Source organism: Pagrus pagrus (genome assembly GCF_965226575.1).
Source record: "Pagrus pagrus genome assembly, chromosome: 22".
NCBI classification, from domain to species: Eukaryota; Metazoa; Chordata; class Actinopteri; order Spariformes; family Sparidae; genus Pagrus; species Pagrus pagrus.
In genome coordinates, this window is record NC_140204.1 from 13065603 (window position 1) to 13084906 (window position 19304).

Genomic DNA, 19304 nt, shown 5'->3' on the forward strand with positions numbered 1-19304 from the left:
CCCCTCCCTCCACCCCTTCACTTCTACTGTGTTATCCTTCCCCTGACACACAATGCTAGCACAAATTGGCAATCCTGCAAAAGGCAGCTTTTCCTTCTCTTCCAAGTGGAACTAATAACCTCACACAGTAAATTCCCCAGCTGGTACCTTAAGGACCAACACCAATAATTACATAAATGCTCGGATGTGAGTATATGCCTGACAGTCATTTTCCAGGTATCACTTTGTGTCAGTATCACATTCCTCGAGCACCCCAGGATACAGTTTATCTGGTGGGTTGAGGTAATGATCTGTCTTTTTCTCCCAGGCTCTTGTTTCTTTACTTGGCACTCAGTGATTGGATCATTCACAGTGGAATATGTGTTACAGCTATTGTGAAGGTGCTGTGACTACTTTGAACCTTGGGTTGCTTCAAATGTTATCTCTCTGGGAATGAGTCTAAAGTGGGATTGTTGGATAAAAAACACAAGTTTTTCAACTTATCAAAGCTGCATGAGTTAATAGTCTTGGAAGTCTGGGAAAGTGCTTTATTTTAACTGCTATATTTTCAAGGTTGGTTATATGCTATATACTCCTTGGAAAAGCTTGACTTTAAACGTTATCTGCTGTTTCATCTACATAAACACTCATGTAAACTAAAAATCTTCAAAGGGCTTCAGGAGTCTGGAATTATGTACCTTAGAGTGCTTGAAAAGTGCTTGAATTTTACACTAATAAAGCTCTACAAACCCTGATGTTGTTTCAATGGATCAAATATCGATGTGTATTGAAAAAGATGGTGGTCATAGTGACAAACTCAGAGAGGATTATCACCTAACTCTGCAGTTTCTCTCACCTCGACAGAACATTTTGGCGCCTTTCAGCTAATTGTTTTGGTTCTGCAGGCCGCAGAATGTATTGTTTTGGTCCAGTTTTCACCCATGCTGCCATGAATTCTGCTACCAGATCCAGCTGTTTTCAGCAAAAGCAAAAAGCCAACCACCAAATGGCAGGCAGACAGCATGAGCCCCTAGGTAGTGGTGATGACCAAAAACCGAGCTAAAAGCGAAACAACATTGCATTTATCAGCTGGCAAGAGTCATGACTCTACATGATCTACTCTGTCTTGTCACTGTTTAAATAGGCAACTCTTTGTCAACAGATTGGCCATAAGATCTTTGGTGTTAATATCTCAGTATAGTAGTAGCCTCCAAATTGACAAAAACAGCAACAGTAATTGGATAAAGAGCAACTTAATTGTGAGACTAATGAGTTTTAGCTTGTCGAGTGGGGTGTAGGCTTACCTGGGGCCTCCAGTGAACGTAACCTCTTTGCAGCTGTTGTAGTTTCGTAATATTTACACATTAGGTTTAATTCACAGCGGCAGGATATCAGTCTTTTCCATGTTGGTCCTGGGCTCGTCTATGATTGCCCCTGAAAGGCGTCAAGAGTCTCAGACACTGCCATCTGATGTTTGCCAGAGACATCATGTCAGGTCACATCCAGAGGAGAAACACACACTTTTGGCATGTTTGACATTAATCATAGGCAATTAATCATCTCTCAGAGTGTGTTGCCTTTGATGTGTAGATCCCCCCCCCGAGGCCCACACAGACATTATCTGACATCACCTTGAAAGTTGTAAACCTGTCAGCTAAATTTTTGGGATCTTTGCCCCAACCTGTCTTTGTTGAACTTAGCTCTTTGTCTAAAAAAAAAAAAATCTGTCTCAGCAAAGTAAACATTTCACAGTTTCTCAATTTTTCTCAGGAAGTAATCTGATTCTCAGGGCTTAGCGTGCTGGAAAATATTCCCAGCCAGCCTTAATGTGGTTTACTAATTGATGGTCTTTAAGGGTATTGTAGCTGTCATGTTGTTGTTTCTAAAATGTGGAAGAAATAAACCAGATTTGTATGTGTCTGTGTGTGTTACAGAGATTTGTCCAATAACAGCATCGGCTGTCTCAATGTAGACATCTTCAAGGGCCTCGCCAGTCTGATCAGACTGTAAGTCATCAGTATTTTTTATGAAAATATAGAGACATTTACATAATCATATCTTCGTAACAGATTGCGGTAAATGATTATTCCTATTCATCATGTGTTATTTTCCAGAAACCTTTCAGGAAACACATTCTCTTCATTGGCTCAGGGGACCTTTGACAGCTTGGTGTCTCTGAAGTCGTTGTAAGTATTAAAAGGAGCATGACGTCGTGCACTGAAATCACATGCAAGCATCAATGTGTGATGTAAAGTATGTTTATAAAATGAAAATTTGTGATTTCAAAACAGTTTTTTGAACAAATGGTGATAAGTCATAAAATGTGGTGGCAAAATTGGGGTTTACATCAGTCAAATCAGGCTTTTGTCGCTTTAGACAGGCAACAATTCATCGCTTAGTTGTAACCACCACTTAACCCGTCTTCCTCCCTGTTTCTGTATGTTTGTTTTTGTTCAGGGAGTTTCAGACGCCTAACCTGCTGTGTGACTGCAACCTTCAGTGGCTGCTGCGTTGGCTCAAAGAGAGGAACATCGCGGTCAAGAACACCAAGTGCTCCTACCCCCAGTCTCTCCAGGGCCAGTTCATTACCTCCATCAGGCCAGAGCTCCTCACCTGTGGTAGGGACAACCTGATTCAACACGGCACATAAGCGTCAGCCTACAATTTTTGTTTGAACACCCTGACGTCGAATCCTTCATTATTTCACTGACACTACCTGATGCGTCATTTGACATTTCTAAAGGGTGAAAGTCATATTGAGTTGTGACACAGATTGTAGAGTCAAAATGGGGCACCGACTCTTTAATTCCTCTGTTTTGGTATCGGTGAGGCGGCTGGTGTTTGGGGACCAGGGGCTTGTGCAATGACATGGGAGATAAGAGAAGGGCTGCCCAGGCCAGTGCTGTCTTTGTTTGTACTTGCTCATGTCTTATCAGTTTGGCACCTATCACAGCGAAGGATTATGAAATACATGGCACAGATCTAGCAGGAGCTGTGGCCTGACATGAATGAGAAGTAGCATACATGTACCCAGAATTCAAGGCACTTTTGTGTGTCCAACAAGTGCCAAGATTGAAACAAAAAGGCTCTGTGTCCGGAGTTATTGAATGTATTGTTTATCTGTGAGGAATATGAATCATGTAACTGTTTATTTGTCTGTGAGAAATGAATGCCTGACCCTCTTCCTGAAATCTGGTGTCTGCTCTCCGCAGATGCTCCACTCGAGCTGCCCTCCTTCCAGCTGACTCCGTCCCAGCAGCAGGTTGTCTTTCAGGGGGACAGCTTGCCATTCCAGTGTCAGGCCTCCTTCGTGGCCGAGGACATGCAGGTGCTGTGGTACCAAGACGGCCGCATGGTCAAGCCCAACGCCGCCCAAGGCATCGTCATTGAAAGACGCATGGTGCAGGACTGCTCTCTCATTGCTAGGTATGGCAGTGATTCATGATCATATCTGTGATCATCAGAATTAAATGAAGACAACTTTTAGCTTTATAACAGTTGGACTAGGATAAATAAAGCAGTCTGTGTAGCTCTTTTTGTCTGATTTCACCTTCTTGTTTCCCATCAGCGCGTTGACCATCTCAAACATTCAGCCTGGTTTTACTGGGAACTGGGAGTGCCGGGTCAGGACGAGCAGGGGCAACACAACCAGGACTGTCCACATCGTGGTCTTGGAGACTTCTGCCAAGTATTGTGTCCCTGAACGCGTCGCTAACAACAAGGGAGAGTTCAAGTAAGTGCACAAAATCAGACACAGAAATGATCACTTAGACATGTTGCTTTAAGAATTGGCTGCAACTCTAGCCTATATTTTATATTAGGTTTGATGTTGGCATCTCTTTTATGTAATGAAGGAGCTGTGGTCACACTCAGTCCAAATTATTTCACATTTTCAACTGTTTAATTGGCTTAAAATGTCTTATTGGGCATTTTTAGAAACTAAATTACATCAGCAAGCAAAAAGCATTAATATATTGGATATAGATATTAATAATAGGTTTTTGTAATTTACCAAATTGAACACATGGATCCATTCTCAAAAGTCACTCTGTGTACAAGTGAACCATTATGTTTCAAGTGTGACATGTAGCGCTGTGGCCCCCCCTTGTGGTGAATCATGTGAATTACTCCACGGCCTCTGCCATAGTAATAACATTACTGTGTTGCTATTGATGTCACACACATCATGGCTCACATGACACAAAGTCAGGAGGAAGTAAGGACACGGCATGCGTCAGTTAATGAGGACTGGAAGCAGCAGGACTGAGATCTGTTTGGCTCCTTCCAGGTGGCCGCGCACCGTGGCAGGGATCAGAGCCCACCTCCCCTGCAACAGACTGCCCTCCAGCGCAGGCACGTACTCGGGCAGCTCAGGCGAGGAGCAGCGGGCGTGGCGCTACTGCAATCGCAAGGGGGTGTGGACGGATGACGACTACTCCCGCTGCCAGTTCCAGAAAGATGTCACGAGGTTTCTATACGTCATCAACCAGGTCTGTATCTGGTTTTCTGCCCTTTAACCCCAGTCACTTTTATATTAATTCACACTTCAAATCTTTTCTGCTTTGACCGTTTTAAGTTAAACAGGGACTGATTCTCTCTTTCGCTATCTTTCCAATAGATGCCTTTGAATGAGAGCAACGTGGTGGCCAGGGCTCGGCGCCTGTTGGTCTACACTATCGACGCTGCCAACTTCTCAGACAAGATGGACATCATCTTTGTGGCTGAGATGATTGAAAAGATTGGCAAGTTTGTCGAGAGGTTTAAAGATGTAAGTACTGCGTTTAATTGAGCACATTACCAAATAGAATGCATGTGTTGCTCCTTTCAAGGACAAATAGATTAATGCTCAACAGCTGTTTGTTGTCATGTTGTCTAATGAGAAAGGATGTCTTGTCACGACTTTGGGCGCAGCTGTCGGCCAACAGAAGGAGCATTTTCAAAGTAAAGGAGCTCCTAGCTTGTTGTAACTGCTGATGGCGAGGAGCGCTATAGATTCACAGCATATAAAAGTTGTCCGGTAGTTGGGCGACGACATACTTGAAATGTGCTTCCAATCGTCGCATCGCTACAAGTCAAGTATTTCCCTCAAGCATGTGTTTAGTGCTGTAGTGACACAAACAAGTTTCTGGCTGAACATATTCACTTCTTATGTTTCCACTCAAGTAGTTTAGAATGATAGCTGTTGATCTGCTGCTGAATGTCTTTCTTTGGCTCTCTGAAGCTCTAATGACAACTTCTCAGTGTGTTTTCACTCATGTTTGAATTTTGCTTGTCTTCCAGCTGGGGGAGGTGATGGTAAGCATGGCCAGTAACTTGATGCTGGCAGATGAGAGGGTGCTCTGGATGGCTCAGCGTGAAGCCATGGCCTGCTCCCGCATCATCACCTGCCTTCAGAAGATCGCTGGCTACCGTCTGGCCACAGCACAGGCCTTCTCCCTGGTTAGTCCCGTTAACAACACAAAGGGCCCTATTTTTATAGCGAGTCTGTTTGTCCAAGACCTAAGTTCTACATGGTTGGTACGAAGTGTTGAACGTTTGGGAAATGCTTAGTATTGACCTTTTTAAAAAATTTGATTAAATTTGAATTTACTCTCCTGACGTCTCACACCAGATGGGACTGCATTTGTCCATTACGTTCTACTTTGGTGTAAATCCAGCATCATTAGGGCTACAATCTACACTCGTAATGCGGGAGTTCTCTGTTGTTTCACATTGTGCATGCACATTGAAGAGAGCTAGCTAACTGTTGTACCTGCTCATCACTTATTAGAGAACAGGTGGGTTTTGTTATCGCTTTAGCAACAGGCTGTCATTAAACGATGTCTGGCTCGCCAACATAAAGCTAAACAATTGGCTTTTGGGAGGAGTTACAGAAAGGAAGCTGTACTGCACAACCTGCAGAAAGGAGATCAACCTGTATACGATGATCGAGTAAAAAGTGCTTGACTGATCTGAACTCTGGTTTTAGAATTAATTGAGTCATGTTTCACTATTCCTGCTGTCCTTCCAGACATCCCCCAACATAGCACTGGAGGCTCACGCTGTCAGGGCCAACGACTGGAACGGCATGACCTGCAGGTTGTTCCAGAAGTCCAGTCCCGAGCGCACCCCCGGACAGGACCGCCAACTCACCTTCAAATGCAATACAACCAGCTCCTTTTCCAGCATCTTTCACAAGGTCAGCTCCTACCAAAGATAATAACAATTTGTGCGCAGGTTGTTTTTTTGCACTAAAACTAAATCCCTCAAATGTGTACAAATTGTAATCAAAACAAAACTATAGATCCATTGTAAAAAATGGATTGGTTGGATTTTTTTTTTTTTACTTAATAGTATCTTTTGTCCCTGTAGAACACTATTGTGGAGGCTTCCCTACAGTTTCCCCAGTCACTCTTTACTCAGGCTGCACTCCCCGGGCAGGCAGAGGACACGGTCTACAAGCTCCATCTACTGGGCTTCCGCAACGGCAAGTTTTTTCCCTCTACCAGCAACTCGTCCCATCTGGCTGATGGTGGAAAGAGGAGGAGTGTGGCCACCCCTGTCATCATGGCCAAGATAGGTGAGTCACAATATTTTGATATAGGGTTAGGTAAGTAATTTGTATTTGTTTTTTTTGTTTATTTAATTGGAGAGAAGAAAACAGAAAATATTCGGACTCAAAAAGCACCAAAATTAGAAATAGCCTCAATAAAATCTACTACTGTCTGTTTTCCATCAGACGGCATGTCCCTGCACGTCCTCAGGACGCCCGTGAACATCACCCTGCGGCGATTTGCCCGCGGCTCAGACGCTGTGTCCGCCTCTTGGAACTTCAGCCTGGTGGGAGGCCATGGAGGATGGCAGAGCGACGGCTGCCGCATCCTGGGCCATCATGACAACTTCACCACCATATCCTGCAACTCTCTGGGCAACTATGGCCTGCTGATGGTAGGTTTCATTATTCCTTATTTTGTTTGTATGAAATGTATCATGAATTTGAACTATGGTGTGCAGGGCACTTTGCAACTGGCACTTTTAGTGGTTTATAAGTATTATAACTGTAACTTCTCCAGCTGAGGATTAATCACCTTATCTGTCCTGCAGGACCTCAGCAGTGTGGAGTATTTCGCTCCCAGCATTCAGCCCCTGCACCCAGTCATCTATGCCACGATCATCATACTACTACTCTGCCTGCTCACTATCATCACCAGCTACATTTACCACCACATGTAACTATATTGCTGCTTTATTTTTCTTGTTTTAAGTCATTATGTTCAGCTGGGTCCATCCATAAACAAAAAAAAAAATGTTGCGTAACGGACTTCTCCCCCATTTCAATTTTGCGACTTGTTGTTCCCGTGTCTTCAGGTCTGTCCGTGTGAGTCGCAAATCCTGGCACATGTTGGTCAACCTCTGCTTCCACATCTCCCTCACCTGTGGGGTCTTTGTAGGCGGCATAAATCAGACGCGGTACGCCAGCGTCTGCCAAGCGGTAAGCACATGGTGCCGCAAACCTCCAACACTGCTGTGAATGCTTTCCACCAAACTTAAAAGTCAGCAGACAAAAGTGCTTTGGATGTTTTCAAGGGAAAAAAAACACCTTTGGTTGAGTTCACTCTCTGCTCATAAAACATGTGGAAACCGTAAAAAAAATACACAGAGATGCACTAGATCGTTTCCATGGCTGGAGGCAATGTTGCATCTCCCCTCATGGTGTGTTGTACTGAGACGCATTACTTATTCATTTCTCATTGCACAAAGTACCAGGATGAAAGATTGTGGCAGAGAAGTTTTTGTCTATTTATTTAATCCCCCCCGGCCTAAAGATACATCTCACAGGGTGATTTTTCAACTCAGACTGATGCTGACATACTCAATACCAAATTACTTAAGGATCATCATGCCATTTAAAATACTCCTGGAGTCCTGTACCGGAGTCCATCATTTTTACTTTTATCTGAGACTAAACAACAGGGGCAGTCTATCATTCTGACATAGGAGATTGATTGCATTTCTTTAGTTACTGTCAGATATATAATGATGCAATCTCTTCTAGGTGGGCATCTTGCTGCACTACTCAACTCTGGCTACAGCTCTGTGGGTGGGTGTGACTGCACGCAACATTTACAAACAGGTGACGCGCAAAGCCAAACGCTATGAAGAGCTGGACGAACCTCCGCCACCACCGCGACCTATGCTGAGGTATGATACCACTTCTCCTTCGTAATGCATTTGCATTTTCTGCGCTGGACGAGGCAACTTTGGATGTGAGAGTTGTTAATTACAGCCTTTTTACAGTCCCAGCTTGCTGCTGAATCCAATTCTCATGTTCAGTAAAGCTTTTTTTTTCTAGACATAGCAGTCTGACACAAAACTCTGCACTCATGTCGTCTCTTTAAATCTTGTCCCAATAATATAAACTGTACTGTACAGGTTCTACCTCTGCAGAACAAATAAGGGAATGTTATGTTTTTGTGAGGAACATACATCATCAATCAGTTGTGACCCATACTTTTTCGAGTATGTCAATGAGCTTCCTGTTGTTATAAGTGGTCATGTTTCCTCCACACTGCCACATGGTGTCAGTGTAGAGGCCTGAAATACCATTGGACCTCTGTGCTCGTCTCATGTCAACTTGTCATCCTACAAACACAAAGACTGAAGCAGAACTACCTCTCTGTGCTCTCCCCAAAAGGTTCTACTTAATCGGCGGAGGGATACCCATCATTGTCTGCGGGATCACTGCAGCAGCTAACATCAGAAACTACGGCAGCCGGACCAATGCACCATAGTAAGTAGTGCCTGTATGGGAAGCAATTAAAGTCCCCATCCCTGAGGATGTGCTCATGGTAATGCTGTGATATTTTATCTGGACAACAGTGTTTAATAAAGGAGCATCCAGGCCCGAGAGATCTTTCACACTCTGTCCTCGGGAGGAGTTGGCTTTAGTTATCGACCGGCCAGGCTACATTGCTTTAGTAAATAATGGATATTTTTATGAGGGTAGGAAAAGTTTATTCCCTGAAGTTGTGATTATAGAGGCCTATTAATGGTGTGCGCATCCAAGCAACAAGGAACTGCTGCCAGTTTACAGCGAGCTCCCCCCCCACCACCACCACCACCACCAGCACCCATCCACCCCCTTTCTACAGTGGCAGCTGTTTAGATTGTGCAACGTGGCTGACTAATTGAGAAATCTGGACCCGTATCTGTCTGAAGTCTTTGGAGTTTAATTAATTTCATGCGAGCAAGATGAATCCAGCCTGTGTTACTAAATGTAATGGGACAGTTACTGTAAAAAAATGACGCCAAAGTTTTTCAAAAGGGTCATTTTAACTTAAAATTGTGAAAAAATAGAATAGTGAAATAGAAATAGAAATAAAATAGTGAAGTTGACAGATGAGGAGATGTGGTATTGTTTTAATTACCGCTGTTGGCAATTTTTAATTGCAAAACAATTTAAGTGAATGCTGAAAGAGTGAAAAAAGAATCTTAAAAAGCCACGTCTACTGTGTTACTGTACATGAAATGTTAGATTGATCTTGTCTGTCTCTCTCTGCAGTTGCTGGATGGCATGGGAGCCCAGTATCGGTGCATTTTATGGCCCAGTGGGATTCATCATCTTCGTGGACTGCATGTACTTCCTCAGCATTCTGCTCCAGTTGCGGCGCCACCCTGAACGCCGTTACGAGTTCAAGGAGCCCACCGAAGAGCAGCAGCATCTCTCTTCAGCCAACACCGAGGCCGGGGCTGATGGTCCCAGCAGCCAGTGCCACCCCCTCACGCTGCAGCTCCAGCCTCACGAGGCGTCCTCCTCCATGCTGTCTGCTCCCCACGCTGTGCCCCTGTCGGCCCTGGAGAATGAGCACACCTTCGCTGCTCAGCTGATGGGTGCAGCAGGGGCGCTGGGGCTGTATGCGGCTCTCTGGGTGTTCGGGGCCATGGCTGTATCACAGGACCACCCCTTCGACTTAGCTTTCACCTGCCTGTTTGGGGTGGCCGCACTGGCATTGGGGGCATTCATGGTGGCACATCACTCTGTAAACAGGCAGGATATGAGGCGCTATTGGTCCCAGGCTTGTTGCTCTGGGAGACGAGCCTATTCTGCACAGGAGGATGTCCTTCTGCCTCAGCCGGGCGTGGCAATGACATCCACAGCAGGATCTGCTGACAAAGCAGACGGAGAGTCAACAAAGTGTGGCCACAGCAGTGCAGACTCTTCTTACACAAATAAGAGCGGGCCCAGCATGCGCAACTCCACCCACGGCAGCAAGCTGACCAATCTGCACGCAGAGGCAGCTCAATGCAAGCCTGCCTCAGCACCGGCAACAGTCAACGGTGCAGCCATTTTGGACAACAGCCTGACTGAACACTCAGTAGACAATGAAATTAAAATGCACGTGGCACCGGTTGAGGTCCAGTTCCGCCCGATGAACAACATCAACAATCCAACAGCTGCCCCAAACGGACACGCAAGCAGGCATCACAAAAACAGAGCGCGAGCGCACAGGGCGAGTCGGCTGACTGTGCTGCGAGAGTACGCCTATGACGTCCCCACCAGCGTGGACGGCAGCGTGCAGAGCGCACCCCACAGGCGGCACCACCACTATGATGTAGCGGCACGCAACAGCAGGCGGGCGGCTTACATGGCCTACAGAGAGCGGCATCAGAGCCAGATGCAGCAGGACAGTAGCGACAGCGCAAGCTTGCCGCGCCGCTCCCGCTACGCAGATAAAGGAGGTGGCAGCAGCAGTGTGGGGAACGGATCAGTGGTGACTGTAGAAACTGAACGGGTCACTGCTGCCGCCACATCGAGCTCGGGTAATGACTCCGGCACTGTTAAGCAGCCCAGCACCACAGAACTAGAAAGCCAACCCAAGTCATATGGGCTCAACCTGGTCACTCAGAATGGTGGCACACTTAAAGAAAATGGACAGCCAGTGCCTTTAATTAGCACAGAGAGTGCAGCCAGTGTAAAGACCGGCTTGTGGAAACATGAAACTACTGTGTAGCGACAGTTTCCGTCCCAAAGACTGCATCGTGACACGTGACTCTTTCCTTGAAACTGTGAAATGTCTTTTTTTTTGTTTGTTTTACAATTGTACTTTTAAAAAAAATGTAGAATCAAATCATTTCTGCCACTGAACTGTCGTTGTAGATATGTTTTTGTAAATGGTCTATTTTTATAACTTTTAATCCAAACCAGTTTTATTCCATTTAAGAGTTGTGTACATAAAACTGCATGGTCTGAGCTGTGGCCCTGTGCATCCCCTCACTGCAGGGATTGTTTCCATTCACTAGTTTGTCCCAACAATAATAAAACAAAAGTTTGTCTAATTGAATGTTTTGTGTTCTTGTTATAACTCCCTCCATCTCCTCTTAGGGCTCTGCAGCTAGAGCAAAGGTGACTCAGAGCTGTTTTGTTTCCAAGAATTACTCTTGCTGACAATATATGACAAGCTGGTAATTGGGTTTTTCACTGACCTTCAGGTGGCCTCAGGTTCCTTTCTCCACATCGGAGCAGCACTTTAATTGCAGCTGGCTGTGGCTTTGGGCTCTATAGGTGTTTTCTCCCTGCCTGCTGGCAGATTTGATGAGTGCACCGTACATTCTGGTCTCCCGCTGACTTGATGTCTGGGCTGTGATTGACAGCTGACTCACAGGTGAAGCCACCATGAGAGGAAAGGATAATGAGAGGAGTGAAGCTGCTTCTTCCACCTCCCTCCATTCTGCGCCTCCTCCACAGCAGAGCAGGAGTCCCACACACAGCTTGACACCACTGTTGGAGAGAGAGCATGTAAGAGACACAAAGTATGATTTGACTGCTGAGTACTTAAAATGGTTTAGTATGACTTTTTACTGAGTGAACGCCAGGTATCCCTGTAAGTCTGAATCAGTTCTCTGCATTTTTATGGTCGTAAGTATTATCAGCAAAATGTACTCAAAAGTATTAAAAGTGGATATTAATGTTGCTGGTTAGCATGTAGCAAGATTTGAATACTTTAAGGATCAGGAGATAAATCTGAGGGGTCAAAAGATGATTAATGAGGTAGGAAGGAAATTCTGCTTCACTTTTTTGGGGGGAATGTTCTTGAATCTTTTCTCTAATATTTGATAATTTGACCTGTATGGACCTCAATTATCATTATAATAACTGTATTTAAATAAAACCATTGGAGAAAAATCAAGGGGGCATCACTCTTTGATTAAAATGACAGTTGACAGGCCCCAACTTTTGTAAGGAGTCCTGAGCTGAAAAGGTTGGGAACCACTGGTTTAACTTTTAATTAAATGTTGTATTGTATAAGATTGTGTTTTAAATCTTAATCTGAAAGGGACCCACAATGACCGATAAATGACATTTACCAGATTAAAGGCAGCTTCCTCTGGAGCCACAAAAGACTTTACACTACTTTTTTCAAATATGCAGTCGCACTCCCTGTAAACACACTTTAAAGGGGCACTATGTAGTTTTGGAAATTCAAACTCAGAATTTAATATTTAATGAGGTAATAGTACAAACTCACTACTCAAGCCGTTCTCAGAGGAAAATAAGGCCCCCAGAAAACTGTTTGAAGCTAGAAAGGTGGCAGGGTCTGCCATATATAAACAAAGTAAAACGGTATGAAATTGTGTTGTCCTTTAGGATCAGTTTGTTTATTTAGTCATGAAAACAAATAATATTTTGTCGCCACACTGTTTGAACTTGATGAATCACTTCCAGTGCATAAACATTAAGTAAGCACTACCTATTCAAGATGATGTCATCGCCACGTCTTCTTGCAGCGTGCCACAAACAATTATGAAATTTTGAAGGCCATGCTGCAAAATATTCCTGCAATTTTCCCCTTTTCCCCAAGAAATGATCACTAATTGTCGCCTACTGATCATCCCAGACGCCGAGGAAGCAGAGAGACAGCACAGCTCCAACAGCTTCAATTTTTCATTAATGGCGTATTAATAAAACACATTTTTCACTCAGGCAAAGATATATTGCCCAGCCATCTTGGATGTGACAAATTCTAATAAGACTTTTGAATTATGTAGAGAGCAGTTAACGCCTTGATTAGTGGCAGCCTCACTGATCCCCTCCAGGCATGAAAGAGTGATCTTCAAATAATTGCTGAGGTTCTTTAGCACTGCCATCTGTTATTAAGTTCATCTAAGGTTGTCAGCGACGCAGGAATGACAATTGGAGGATGTTTGTGTGCCGTGTTGGAGGGGGGGACAGCTCATCAAGACAAATGAACTGATAGTATCTGTGCTTTAGGTTCACAGGGACACCTTGGGCACAAATCGATACTAAATTAAGATAAAACAAATGAAGTCATTTAGATCTTTTCTTGGTCTCATTCAGAAGTCTTGGGGTCAGATCAAACATCTCAGGAATAATAAATCAGAGATGAGAGAGTCATATTCAAACACCCAAAGCATCAGTTGCTGATAAACAGGCTATTTTCAGATGATGCTCCCTTCTTATTCTTTTCTACCCAGTTTCTACTTAGTGCGCTCTGTGGAGCATATCTGAGCACAGTTCCTCACCAGGAGGCTCGCGGACGACCAACATCAGACAAGTGATGTGTTGTTTACATTTTCCAATCGCTGCTCTTGGCGCCTGGAGGAAGCATCTGGCTCTGTTGTGGAAACTTGCCACCGGAATGAAGATTGATACTTTGTGGAAAGTGAAGCCATCTGACTGTGCTGATTGTAATTAGGTGGCTCTGGCTGTCCAGGGGAACCAAAATATTTTTTACCTGCAGTGTTACTAATCACCCAAAAGCCTCCGAGGCCTGACATATAGATTAAAGCGTTAATTAGCATCCAGGGTTCGTGATGATCGCCGTCACTGTCAAGCAGCTGTCTGCGGAGATAATTGGTGAATTTATGCCTTTTATGTGGACTTTATTTAAATACTTGCAAATGAGGCCAAGTCACATCAGCATGCAGGTTGCATTTGAGCTAAGGTCAGGGCTTTTGCAAATGTTTGCATTCAAGCACTCAGACATTGGACACACAGTTGCATAGTACGGCGCAACCTCCTTTGAACGACAGATGCATGATTGCTCAGCAGAAACTGCCAGTTGTCCTTCACACCACAGGGATACTCTGACATTATTAATATTAATTGCTATTTTTTCTTTTCATCAGATATTCCTCACACTTGGGCAATATTATATTTGCTCATCATTATCTTGAAAATGGCTCACTCAGTCTCACTGAAGCCAAAGCATGTGACTGTCTGCCAATTTGCATCTTGCAAAAACTTGATATTTATGCTGATGTGGCTAAAGAGGCTTTTTTTTCCGGAAAAGTAAATCTTGAATAGAGGCATGAAAGTGGAAAGCCTGAAAATGACTCATATTGATGGTAATTGAAGGGGATTCTGAAGAGAAGAGAGCCTTGAGGAGTCAACCCAGTCTTAAGGTGGTCATTTTAGGGGGTAAACACCTAACACCTAAAAAGGTCCAATATTGCAAAAAAGGGAGATTTATTGTATTTGTTTTATTATAAAGCAGGTTGAGGTGTTATATAAATATGATGAAAGTATGAAAATGCTCATTACACGGTGAAATATACACAGCCCATATTCAGAAACTGCCTTCAAATGAGCCATCAGGACTTCCGTAAGGTTGTGATGTCACAACTTAACAGTCACCACCCCAGCACGGCCAAGGTTGCAAATCTCCACCGGAGCTGATGCAGAAACACGTTGGGTCGTTCTTGCTCAGGCCTGCGAGAGCCGACCAATCAGAGCAGACTGGGCTTTTTGGGAGGTAGTCCTTAAAGAGACAGGCGCATTCAGACTGAGGCTTAATAGAGGTGCTGCAGCAATGTGGTATAGACATGAAAATGAGCATAATATGGGATCTTTAACACAAACTTTGACCTCAGCTTTCCATTGTAATGGTCAAAGCTGTTGGCCACCTCAATGTCAAAGGCTTGCCAGCTTGTAGTTATTTAAGTTTGACCATTTGACGCTTGAAGTTGGTCACATGGTGTCCTTCAAGTTCAAGCTCTCATTTGACAGTCCTGTGATTTATCAAAGACAAAACCAGACGGATACAGCGCTTATTACCTTTTCGTATTGCAGTCTTTAGTGCATTAATTGGTTTTCAGATCGCCTTTGTGACATTCATTCTTGTGCCTGAATAAGACAAATGCTTTACCTCTCTGTCTTATTTCATTCAAACTGATTAAGGTGTCCAAAAGACTTCTTGGCAGAAGAGCAAGCCCAAAGTGCCACCTTAAATAATGTCGCACAGGGAGAATCTGCCTGTCATCGGTTAGGGACTGCAATTTCATCCGTTAAACTACATAAGACTGCGAAATCGGCTGCGATTCCCACATCATAATTGACTCTTCTATCGTTGAGCGTCAAAGGAATTCAGCCTAAACCCCAAAGTAGTTTAATGCAGTTATTAGGCTCATTTTTTAACTGTATGTTTGGATGAATGGAATATCAGCACAGTCTCCTCATTAAGCAATGTGCAGAGTCCTTGTACAAACCAAAATATATCTTGATTAAACTTTGGGCACCATCAGAGAGGAGGACAGAAATAGATGCTCATTCGGTGATCTCTTGGGTAAAGGGCTGGGGGGATCATTAGATCAGAATGGTGCGTGTTGAAATAGTTCTTCCAGATTTGGACTTGAAGAAACCTGGACTTCAGCTAATTAACGTTCAAATAATACGTTGTCTGTGAGGTTAAAGTCAAAGTTCTCCGTGGAACCATATCGATTTTGTTTCCAATATTTAAAGGAAATTTTCCCCAAATTCTTCTGTTAATTATTGGGGAACAAATAGGTCCAGTCACTCTCCGATGCCATTTCCTATCTTTTTTTTCCCTCCACAGTTGCAGACACACACACACACTTTGCCATATAATGATCACATCAAGCCATCTGCAGAGTTCGCATCCCCATGTGTTGGCAGACCTGTGCTCTCATTAATGCCCTCACATTGCCATCCATCTACCTGTGCCAGTCTGTCTGAGCAGATTTTGGCTTCATCTTTCTGTCCAGGTGCTCTGTTATTTATAGCCTCCTCGAAAACCGATATCAGTCATTGTTCACGGTGACAGATGCAGACAGGAGCCCTCTCTCACACGCACCCTCGAAAATTGAATGCTGTGTATGGGAATGGGTTTGTGTTTCTGCATGCTAGAGGGCTTGGGAAGAGGCTTTAAACATATGTGGACGGAGTTGTCAAAATACTGAATAAGTCGAGGCTTTGACTTAAATTTGTTCAACGTTTAAGTGTTTTAGCTACAACTACAACAGAAAAATAAATTAATTTTAGACTTTAAGCAAAAGTTTCATATTTTTGGGAAATTATATAGTTTCAGAACACTGATAACGCTCTCAGCCGTTTAGCTTAGTGTAGCACAGATTTTGAATAACAAGCAAATGAATGTTTTGAATAGAAATCTTACAGGGCATGAAGACAATGCATCAAACATCGGGGAGACTGTAGTTTACATGAACCTTTCACCTTGACCGACATCTATCTGGATAGATCACTGAAGCTACTTGATTTCTTTTTAGTCTCATAAATCTTCTGAAATCCATGTCAGCCACGTGAAATATTTGAGCACCAGGCCCATATTTGCCTTTTAATCAGCTGCATATGATTCCTGTATATGCCAAAAATAAAAAATGTCTAAAAATATTCACTACGCCACGGTTCAAAGTAGGCGCTTGCTCTCGCACACATCAAAATAGTTTAAGGGGGTAGGTGTTTTTGAGAAGTGTCAGCAGTTTCCCATAATACCAGCTGAGTAAATGGCCTCGCTGTTTCATGATTTGTCTTAATATGTCTATTGTTGAACGGAGCTGAGTGTGTGTTTTACGTGAGACAGACAGACTCTGTCCTTTGTGGTATTCTTGGGAGACAGTTAAACAGTCCTTTGCAAACCCTCCTTCATGAAACAGATGTGCCATGTTGTTAAAAATGGTCTAATCTTCAAAACAGCTGAGAGGACGTCTGATTTATTCTGGGTTTATCTTTTCAGCGTGGGCTTGTTTCAATGTGTAGCTCCAGTATGGGTGGAAAACCTTCACTTGCATTCTCGTCTGATATGTTGTTTAAACTGCATTTCGTACACATGCAAGATAGAAAATAATAGAGAGGGAGTGCATTGGGAGTGTGTATGTACTACATTTGTGTGCGCTCACAGTTTATCAGGCAGCATCCCAAAGTGTTTTGACTTACTGCAGAATTATGTAACTGTCTAAACTGTCCGTGGCGAGTAGGGAAAGTCGAGAGATTCATGATGAAAACACTGTTAAAGACCCCTGGTGGTCCCTGAACCACACTTTTGGATCCACTACTTCAAAGTTTAATGTAGCCTATGGCGTGCCAAACAAACCATACTAATAGATACACCATAAATTCAGTTTATGCCAGTGGACGGAAATGCTACACTGTGTGAGCTTGGAGTTACTCGAGTGCGGTTCCACTCCATGATTTGACCGTCTGGTATAAAATACATGTAGACACCTTGACATTATATCTGTAAGTGGTTGTTGAACTTTAATAAGACTGCTTCACTGTTCTGGGAAGGATTTCCACAAGTTTGTAGAACTTTGCTGCAGTGATTTGCCTCCCACTGAGCCATTAGAGGTTGGGCACGACACAGACTTGGGCTAGATCAAATCATGAAAATGAGAGATAGACCAAAAGTTGGTGGAGCGACTGTCTAGAGCCAGGGTTTGGTGGTGTTGCAACCTGGCAGACTCCGTGAAAGAGGACCTGCTCTGTCTGTCAGGGTTGAGCGAAGTCTAATGAATTGGCAAATGATGATAAGTGGCAGAAAAGGCCATGTTTTGTTATCAATTTCATTGCTACAATTCATGCTGTCAGTCTGAGCATTACCATTTAAGCTTTTGCATTTTAAATTTCCGTTTTTTCATTTACTCACTGTACATTTTCAAACTGTCATTTTACATTTTAAATGTTCTTTGATTGCCTTTTTGTTTGTTTAATTACAACCTCATTATTCCTCTTAGTGAAATAACATAATAATCTTTTAATTGTATATCTCACAGGGGCTCAGTAGTGGATGACTATGATGATGATGATGGACCAACCTACTGTCTGTAGATTAAGATAAGGTAACAACAACACAATTCTCAGTTTTAGGTGAACACACCAACGAAAATATTGTAAATATTATATTATTATAATAATATATAAATATATTTTTTCATAAATCATAAACAATCAGTTAACTGATTTGTTGTCAATTAACCTTCAGTCAATCAAATCGTTTAATCGACCAATCGTTGGAGCAAAACAGAACCAAAGGCATCTTTCTAACCTCCAGACATTGGGAGCACACAGGCGCCATCACCACCACCCACCCACCCACCTACCTCTGCGCGCTCCCGCCACGAACCGCGTGCACGCGCAGCCTCCCAGCGCTCTCTCTCACTGCGAAACTTGGGAGTTGAATGAGCAGCAACTAGTACCAGCCGCTTCCAAGTGAGCGCCGCCTGAAACGAGCCTCTTTCCACCAAGAAAAGTCGATACACGGATAAAAAGAAAAAAAAAAACTATGGATGCAAAGAGAGTGGAGACTATCTCTGCACGGGTGGACGCCGCTGTCTCGTCACCTGGTAGGACTGTGGTCGCATGCTTTGGCGCGTTCACCGACAATTTGGTGATTTGTGGGTCTTCTCTGTTCGGTCATGCATGGAGGAAAAACATCAGGCAAAACTCCTAGCGTAAAAATGTCAATTTGATATTGCCTTGCTCATAGGTGGAGCATTTAAACCTGATACAAAATACAACTTCAGTTGTGTGTCGTTAAAGGACCACTTCTCGATTCGGCTTGTGATTAACAGCTAGAAACACTTATTTAATGGAAAAACAAACTTTTTTAAACGTTAATGCTAACGTTGGCTTGTTTCACAGGGTCTTCCCAGCGTTTACATTAACGTTACTTCAAAGTAGACCTTTAACGGCGATAGCTATTGATTTAATTCAGTTGTAAAAAGTTAAAATTGTATGGAAAATGATTGACAGGTGATGGGCGTTACCGCTCATTCACCTCGACATTTATCATTTTGTAGCAGGTGCTATGTGTAGGCTAACGCTAGTCTCCTTTATAGTTTGTATTTGTTCAAAGGCAACATGAAATTGATATCTTTTCAATGGAGTTTGGCGTGTTTTTCCTCATGACGAATTTTAGCTTGCATGCTTCTTCAACGTTTATTTCTAAGGTTTTTCTGTCACGAGCACTCATGTCTGGACTTTTGCCTTCTCTTGAAAGTATAATACGGTTGGTTGGTGGTCTTGTCAGAAATTCAACTGGGCAGCAGCCATTTTTGCTCAATATTGCAGT

The 19304-nt window shown here is 43.4% G+C and overlaps 2 protein-coding genes across 2 annotated transcripts in view; both read left to right on the top strand.

The window, feature by feature from the left end:
* Positions 1–11300, top strand: part of adgra3 (adhesion G protein-coupled receptor A3) — a 29166-nt gene extending 17866 nt beyond the window's left edge. The window contains exons 4-19 of the mRNA XM_084344891.1: positions 1914–1985; positions 2094–2165; positions 2437–2597; positions 3192–3405; positions 3548–3712; positions 4268–4469; positions 4598–4747; positions 5260–5418; positions 5990–6157; positions 6331–6538; positions 6698–6906; positions 7063–7187; positions 7327–7450; positions 8015–8160; positions 8654–8749; positions 9521–11300. Of these exons, the coding sequence (XP_084201017.1) occupies positions 1914–1985; positions 2094–2165; positions 2437–2597; positions 3192–3405; positions 3548–3712; positions 4268–4469; positions 4598–4747; positions 5260–5418; positions 5990–6157; positions 6331–6538; positions 6698–6906; positions 7063–7187; positions 7327–7450; positions 8015–8160; positions 8654–8749; positions 9521–10970 (3721 nt within the window). The 3' untranslated portion in view covers positions 10971–11300. The remainder of the gene's footprint in view (positions 1–1913; positions 1986–2093; positions 2166–2436; positions 2598–3191; positions 3406–3547; positions 3713–4267; positions 4470–4597; positions 4748–5259; positions 5419–5989; positions 6158–6330; positions 6539–6697; positions 6907–7062; positions 7188–7326; positions 7451–8014; positions 8161–8653; positions 8750–9520) is intronic.
* Positions 11301–18365: 7065 nt separating this feature from the next.
* The window catches only part of kcnip4a (potassium voltage-gated channel interacting protein 4a), a 137656-nt gene continuing 136717 nt past the window's right edge, over positions 18366–19304 (top strand). Inside the window, exon 1 of the mRNA XM_084344874.1 lies at positions 18366–18576. Coding sequence (XP_084201000.1) covers positions 18516–18576 — 61 coding nt within the window. The 5' untranslated portion in view covers positions 18366–18515. The remainder of the gene's footprint in view (positions 18577–19304) is intronic.